Source organism: Hevea brasiliensis, chromosome 18, assembly GCF_030052815.1.
Source record: "Hevea brasiliensis isolate MT/VB/25A 57/8 chromosome 18, ASM3005281v1, whole genome shotgun sequence".
NCBI lineage: Eukaryota > Viridiplantae > Streptophyta > Magnoliopsida > Malpighiales > Euphorbiaceae > Hevea > Hevea brasiliensis.
The window spans coordinates 46,726,732-46,734,850 of NC_079510.1; the positions used below are offsets into that span (position 1 = coordinate 46,726,732).

At 33.4% G+C, this 8,119-nt stretch overlaps 1 protein-coding gene across 1 annotated transcript; it reads right to left on the reverse strand.

Moving 5' to 3' along the window:
- Positions 1 to 2,773: 2,773 nt before the first annotated feature.
- Positions 2,774 to 7,594, reverse strand: LOC131176035 (subtilisin-like protease SBT5.6). Its single transcript, XM_058141102.1, has 8 exons — positions 7,414 to 7,594; positions 7,123 to 7,315; positions 6,833 to 7,024; positions 6,600 to 6,711; positions 4,409 to 4,970; positions 4,212 to 4,306; positions 3,763 to 4,120; positions 2,774 to 3,672 (listed from the first exon to the last, which is right to left on the reverse strand). The coding sequence occupies exons 1-8, from the start codon at positions 7,477 to 7,479 to the stop codon at positions 2,917 to 2,919; spliced, it is 2,334 nt and encodes a 777-aa protein (XP_057997085.1). The 5' UTR covers positions 7,480 to 7,594; the 3' UTR covers positions 2,774 to 2,916.
- Between the last annotated feature and the right edge of the window lie 525 nt (positions 7,595 to 8,119).

Below are 8,119 nucleotides of genomic sequence, written 5' to 3' on the forward strand. Positions count from 1 at the left end.
ACAGGTGCATTAGTTCTGAGATAGTTATAGAGATTATGGTTAAAATTGATATTTTACTCTCTCGAGTCGACGCTCACTCTGTTCAAAAATTTTACAGCCACAGGAGGATATTTTTTGAGGTTAACTCGCTTTCTCCCTCGCAGTCGATTACTCTGTTTGTATAAACTTGTTAAATCTTAGAATTTCCGCATGTGTTAGAAATGTTTATTTGATTTGGGTCTGTAAACTAAATTATTATTTTTGGACCTGTAAACTTAAATGTGCTATGCATGTTTGATGGATTGGATGAGGGAGCTGAGCTCCCATTTATTTTATGTTGATGAGTATGTGGAGGGTGAGCTGAGCTCCCCAATTGACTATATATTGTGTTTACAGGTCGGGTGAGTCGAAAACTCCCCGTTGGAAAGTCCATTTTATGGCCGGACTCTGTCCGTTTGTTTTCTTGAATTTGGGCCCAATGGGCCTTAGAATTGGGTAAATGAACAGTTAAGGCTTACTACGGGCCTCGGGGGCTTTAGGCTGGCCCAGGTCCTAGTGCCGGTCCGGCCCATAGGTTGGGTCGTGACATTATGTGTCGATTCTTTACTGTTTTAGTTTTTACTCTGATTTGATACGGTTTTTGGTTCTAGTTTAGTTTGGTACGGTTTCAATTTAATTCTCAATTTTTTAAATAATTTTATGTAATTATTTTTTTAAAAAGTCATAATTAACATTTAAAATTTCAAGTAACTTATTAATATATAATATATCATATAATATATCTTTTAATTATTTTTAAATTATATAATATTTAACTATAAAATATAAATATTATTACGAATTAACATATGTATAATATAATAATATATTTATAATTAAAAATTATAAGATAATTTAATATATTTATAACTAAAATTATTAAAAACAATATAGAGAAATAAAATATAATATTATTGTGTATTTAGTATAATTATATAAATATATAATACATCTAAAAAAATTAAAAAAGATATGTATAAATTCAATTTTTGATTCGATTCTAATTTAGTATATTTTTATTTAATTTTAATATAATTTTAATTTAATTCTTAATGAAAAACTAAAATCGAATTAAAGTATAAAAAAAATTTCATCTCAGCGTAATTTTTTAATTCGATTTAATTCTTCAAAAATTATAGCTTCAAAGAGTTTCACTCGAATTAAATGATTTTTTTATTGAAATTAAAATTATAAAAATTGAAATTAAAATTATATTTAAATTAAATTAAAATTAAAATGAAATTAATAAAAAACTGAAATTAATTAAAATCGGATTGATTCCATCTAACTTTAATATACTTTTTCTCAAATTGGACTCAAAAACAACTCAATTCGATCTGGTGAACAGGCCTAGCTTCCAACTTCTTAAAAATATTTGAGAATGAAATTACTTTTTTAATAATATATATATATATTATTTTAATAATATTAATATAAATTATTCGAGCTAATTAACTTGTAAGTAGAAATTACGAAGCCAAAACCATTGAAATCTGTAATATTCACTAATGATTGGGATAAAACGCGTAGGCGTGAAGCCACAAATTCAACGACCAGCACTGTCACAAGCAGCTGCGGCTGCCGCACCCGGCGGCTCATGCTCCGCGTCAGAGCAAGATGGGTCCCATTTATAAAAATCCGCCAAAAGGAGGAGGGAAGGTGAGGTCCACCTAATCTATGGCGCTAATCACAGAGAATGAATTCCAATACGACAAAGCATTTTTCCACTGGACACGTGTGTTCATGACGTCGTGAGAGTCTAAATTATATTATTTGAGGTGCCACGTAGCCAGCGCAGTTGTCGTGCAAGTCATTGTAATGGCTATTTTCTGGTTTGTTAATTATTTGGTGGCACACAGTGGAATCTCAATCTCCATTGAAGGCCTGCCAACGGATAGCGTGAAAAATAACTTAATAATATATTTCGTTTTATTAACTGAAAACACAAGCTACTAAAATTTTAAAAATAAAATTTAAGAAAATTAATTGTATTTCATGTCATTTAAATTGCTTATAAATTAAATTAAATATTAAATTATTACATTAGTTAAAATTAAAGATTTGAAATGGGAAAGAAATGTATAAATTTCCACAAGAAGGGACCTAAAATTATATAAGGTTGTAGAAAATTAATTACGAAAAGAAAAATAGAGAAAAAGGATTGGTTGAACTAAAAGAGAAATACATTTTTGAAAGAGTTCCCATAAAAGGGTACTTGACGTACATGTTCTCTTTTTCAAGATAATGACTGCGCACAAAGTTTCGTAGCTGTTGCTTTTTGGCAATTTTTACTTTGCATGCGTATTTGCTTGATATTTTTATTATAAAGATGCTGATAATGACTTCATTCTCATCTAATCATCAATCAATCAAACTAGCTTTATGCAAGTACATAAAATTTAACAGTACAAACAATAATATTGACGTAAAACTCATTTATATGTATAAACTGAAGTTACATTATTATATTTTTCAATTTATTGATCAAAGATTAGCATAATTGTCATAAGTTTGCTTTAGAACTTTTCTTGGTTTAAACTTTGGATGAGCTCATCAATCTTCTATGTATTGCCAAATACCAAAAGCCCAACTAGCTCTAACCCAAAACATTGTGCTGTTATCTTATTGCGGTTAAGGTTGTATGGATTTCAGAAGTTGAGCTTAGCAGCCTGCGGCCCACAAGAGGTCCAGGCTTGGAAGTTCCAGATTCAATATTTACACATATCAATGGATTTAACCAAAAAGAAAGACTAGCTTTAACCAACTATGAAACTAAAATTATTATTCAAGTTCTAGCCAACCAAATTATAAAATATTCAATGATGAAAAATCTTGAATGTTCTTTATGCTCGTACTCTAAAAATCCTGAAACAGAATGAATAAATAAAGAAGAAAAGCCTATGCTAGAGACACTGCAACGGGGCTTCTCACATAATGATAACTATCAGTCCAAGTGTACCAGCCAAAGGCAAAGTCATCCTTATAATACTTCTTAGCAGTATGAGCATCTCTTGCTCTAACTGTTAAAGTGAAGCTTATCTTTTGCCCAACTTTATCGAAGTACAAAATACTTGGCGAGGCTTTAATGGAAATTCCCTTAGGTGGTTTGGCAGTGAAGAAGTAGACACTTTTGGCAGCACCAACATTCGTCACATTCCTCTTAACTATTACAGTGCCATTCAGTTTAGGAATTGAAACCGATGGATAGTTCAAATTGTATGTTGGCTCCAATGTTGCTTTTTTTGGGCAATGATAATCGCCCACTTTTGAATATCCATAGTTGCAAAGGTAGGCAATGTAGTCGTCATAGGATGCATCATACACTAGACCAGGGTCTGCTGCCTTGGCTGGTCGGAAGTGACCAGAACCGAATTGGAAAGGATCTGCAATTTTACCTGATGGATCGATTATAGACTGACCCTTGTTATTTTTCATCCAGGCTGTGGTCATTATGGCAGATCTTATGGCTGCACTGCTCCATTTAGGATATATGGCTCTAAGAAGTGCAGCTACAGCAGAAACATGGGGACAAGCCATAGAAGTTCCTGACTCAATGACATAATCCGCGATTCTATGATCAGCCCACAATTTTGTAGGCGAAGATCCTCGACTCCATGCTGCCAAGATATTTAACCCTGGCGCTGTGATGTCAGGCTACAAGAAAGAAGAGATTGATTAAATTTCTATTATTCATCTTATCAGTCGCGTCTTTAAACTGATTAGCAGTTATAATCAATTCATTACCTTGAGAATATTAAGATCAAGGACATTTGGACCCCTACTAGTGAATGCAGCCATGGAAGGTGCGGGTGAATAATTTAACACAGTCTTTGCCTTTGCAATGATAGCCGTTGGCTTATTGGCAGACTTAATGTAGTTAATAATTTCAATTGCATCGTTAGCATCCACAGCAGTTGCTGGAAGAACATGAGCATCCACTGATATGTCATTGCCATTTTGTGGACTATTTCCTAAGACAAAACCAGCACCACCAGCCCTTTTCACCTCCATGCCTTTTCCAACTCTCATTCCAAGCCCTCTCATGCACAACACTATCTTCCCCTTTACCTTCTCAGGAGAAAGAGAATTAGGGAGGCATTGGCTGCAAATTAAGATTCACAGATAAAATTAATAATTAATCATGCCGTTTAAAAGAATGAAGAAAAATAACTAAGCAAAAGAAGAGTTGGTACTTTGATTCATTCTTGGGAACTCCTGGAGCCGCCACATCTGCTGCATACACTAATGGGTGCATTTTGTCTAGCTTGTATGGAGTAGCAGTTTGCCCCTAAAATCAAAACCATCCATGGATATGCATCAAAACAAATTCAATACAACAGAAAACTAAACCATAACATATAAAAAAAAAAAAGAAAAGAAAAATTCTTACGACAATCTTCTTGCCATTTCCAAGCACAATAGGCCCCAAAAACGCACGATCCAGGCTACTAGCACCAACAGTAATAATCCAAGGAGCAGGGTTGGACAAGGTACCCGGAGCAGGACCTAAGTTACCAGCAGAACAAGAAACTACAATGTTGTTTTTGACAGCATGTAAAGCACCAATGGCAATGCCATCTTCCGCGTACGGTATTGGCTCGGTGGTACCAATGGACATGCTTAATACATGGACTCCATCCTTCACGGCGTCGTCTATGGCTGCAAGCATATCTTCTTCGAAACATGTGTTGCCTTCTGCTTTTTCTTGATTAGGAATCGCCCAACAGGCCTTGTATATGGCCAGGTGTGCTGATGGTGCCCCGCCCGAGGCTGTTCCGCTGGCGAAACCACCGTAGGCAGCGACGTCATGCACCTGCCTTCCGGCAACTGTGGACGCCGTGTGAGTTCCGTGGCCGTCCAAGTCACGCGGTGACATGATGTCCTCGGTGGCATTGAGTTTTTTGTAGTAGTTTAAGTAACCCTCAATGTAGTATCTAGCTCCGATAATTTTCCTGCAAAAATGTTCATAGTATTGCATTTGTTACAATGGAGATTTTTTTTAAGCTGTTACAACAGAGAAAATAAGTAATTATTGAATAATTATGTAATTTTTTTTTCATCAATTAAGCATTGGTTCGTTTTTAAGTTAAAAAAAAAAAGTGAAATCCTATGTTCAAATTTCTAAGAAGTTTTAGATCGCAAATTCAATTCCTTTCCAACTATACACATTGATTTAATTATTTACCTTTGATTTGGCATTCTTTCTGTAGTTCATCCCACAAAATAAAATCTATAATTAATCTCACAATTAATGAATAAGAAAGTCCTTAACAAAATTATAATAATTTTGCCAATACATGCTAAGTTATATATCATATACACATATTATGTGGGATCATAAAGAATAAGACTCATATACCGAGATATGTAGAAGATAATATATAACATCATACATACAAGCATAATTTTAGCTTTTTTTTTATTGGAAACACATATAGAGAATAAATACAGAATATTTTTTTAATAAAATTATAATAATTTTGTCAAGATATGATAAATTAGTAATAAACGATAAGGGATCAAAAAGACCTAATTTATATTTGAGTTAAAAAAAAATGAAATCCTATTTTCGAATTGCCAAGAGGTATTAGATCATGAGAAATTCCTTCCCAATTATATACATCAATTTAACTATTTACATTTGATTTGGCATTCTTTATGTAGTTCATCACACAAAATAAAGTCCATAATTAATCTCACAATTAAAGAACAATAAAGCTTATGATTCCTACATGAAAACCATAATGAAAAGTTTCAAAAATAATCATTATTTTGGTATCCATATTCTAGTAGTAAAATGGAAGGGAAGGATCAATAATTTTATGAATCCTATCGATGAAAATTGTGGGGCTAAATTCAAGAATAGACGGATGAATTCTGACAGGGTCAAATGCTAAAATAAAGAGGGTAATGTGAAGGATAAGAAGAGTTCACAAGATAGTGAATGAAAAGAAGACAAAAGACAAGAAAGGTAGGTCATATGGGCAATGTGTTTTAGTGAAGTGGACAAAACTGGGACCAATATTCTAAAATAATCGAATAAAGAGATCCATATAATCTAGGGCAGGGTGCAGGCCCATTTGAAGCTGTCAATAGAAATGCCATTCTTGGATTCTTGGAAAAATCCTTGGCAAATCGGTTTAAGAACAGTAACCTACAAGATAAGGTAACTTTTATTTCCTCCCCCCCTTTGGTATCTTGTATGGTTAACTAACATGCAACTGAAATGATTATGCTCTATAGTTTTAAGTTTAATTTTTTTTTCCCCTCCTTTGGATGATGAAGATTCCAATATTCCATAACTGAGAGTTGTGAATTTATAGCCACTTGAAAATGACATCTACTTTAGACAAGAGCACCCATCATTGAAACACAAGGCCATATACATATTTTAAGAAGGATTTCAACCCAGTAGGGCTCAGACTTGCTTTTCACAAGCCAATCATCAATAATCGCTAGTTCTTTTTAAAAAAAAAAAAAAAACAAAAGCAGTTGTTGGTGTTAAATAGACAAAGAGGTTTTCCAAAAAAGCATTATTTCACAGAGTTTATAATAGAAACAAAGGAGTATCCATTACTCACTTGTTACAGTGGGATGAGTTAAAATCAACCCCACTTTGGCAGATTCCCTTCCATGATTTTGGAATGGGTCCCATGCCTTCATCACTGAAACTCTTGGATTCTGGCCACACACCTGATGATCAAAAAAAAAATTCACCAAAATATCCATCATAAGCAGTAATTTTTCCTTGAACCTGTCAAACCATAATGTGTATATATACTAGAAAAGTAACAGTTAGACCATTTATTTTTACCACTATCCATGACCCCCACAATCACATTTTTGCCAAATCCAGCCTTCAATGGTAATTCTCTTTCCCCAACGGAGCGATTTTTCGAGGAGTGTCCGTCTCCCTCTTCCAAGCCTACAAATTCCCATGACCTTGTAGTTTGCGTTGAGTACTTTCCTGGCTTGGTTTCATACACAGTAACCACTTCTTCCAACTCTGCAACCAGATTATTTCAACAGTATGCCTAAGTGAGAGAGAGAGAGAGAGAGAGAGAGAGAGATTACAAGCAAAACCCATGTAATAATTTTGTGTACCAGACAGTTTGGAGGCTTCTTCTGGGGTTAGCAATGCAGCGAAACCATTGATGCTGTGCTTGTAGCTGTAAATAAGAGAATCTATAGCTTCTTCCTCAGTTTCTTTCACTGAGTTCAAATATGAGAGATGAGTTTCTTCTATTTCAGCATGTGTTTTCTCTCCACTATGCTCTCCAAAGTATACTATGTAGCTCTGTCATTAAAATTAAAAACACAATATCAACGCAAGTCTGTGATTAAAACATTATAAGATATAGAAAACAAAAACAACCAAACCAAACCAAACCTTACCTTTTTCTTTGTGCATGAGGCTAAAAGAGGTAGAAGGAGAAGAAAGAAAATACAAAATCTTTTCATGGTTGCTGATGGTGATTGCACAATGGCAATCTTCAAGAGATTTTGGGCATTTATATGATCAGTTAATAGGATCTTATTTCAAATTGAAAAGGTCTATCTTCAAATGAACGTGGCCCATATTTTCTAGGATAGTATAAGGAAAATATTAAGTGTTTGTTTTATAGGAAAAAAGTCTATTCAAAACTATAAAAAGAATTTTATTTGTAATCAATCACTGTCCTTACCATATTTTGGTTGAATTTCCATCTTTTTTTTTGCTAACTTATAGCTAAACATCTCCATAGGACGCTTCCTTATGGAGAGTGGACTTTTAATTCTATTTGATTAAATCTAATTAGTGTTAGAGTAGAGGTAAATAACTTCACAAATTCACAGGATGTCACATCCCTCTGAACTTCAAATATTTTTTTTTTTGTTACACCCAAAAAAAATACAATTAACTTGTTTTATAATTTATCGTCTTCGATTTCAATTTCATCATGGCTAACATTCAGGAGTTAATTAGTGGATAAATGGTTGGTAAAATGTCTGTTTAGATATCAAATAGTCATATAAATTCATTTCAAAGTTAAATTAAGTCATTTAACTTTTAAAAAAAATTAAAAAAATTATTTATATTTTAAAAATAAATCAAATAAAA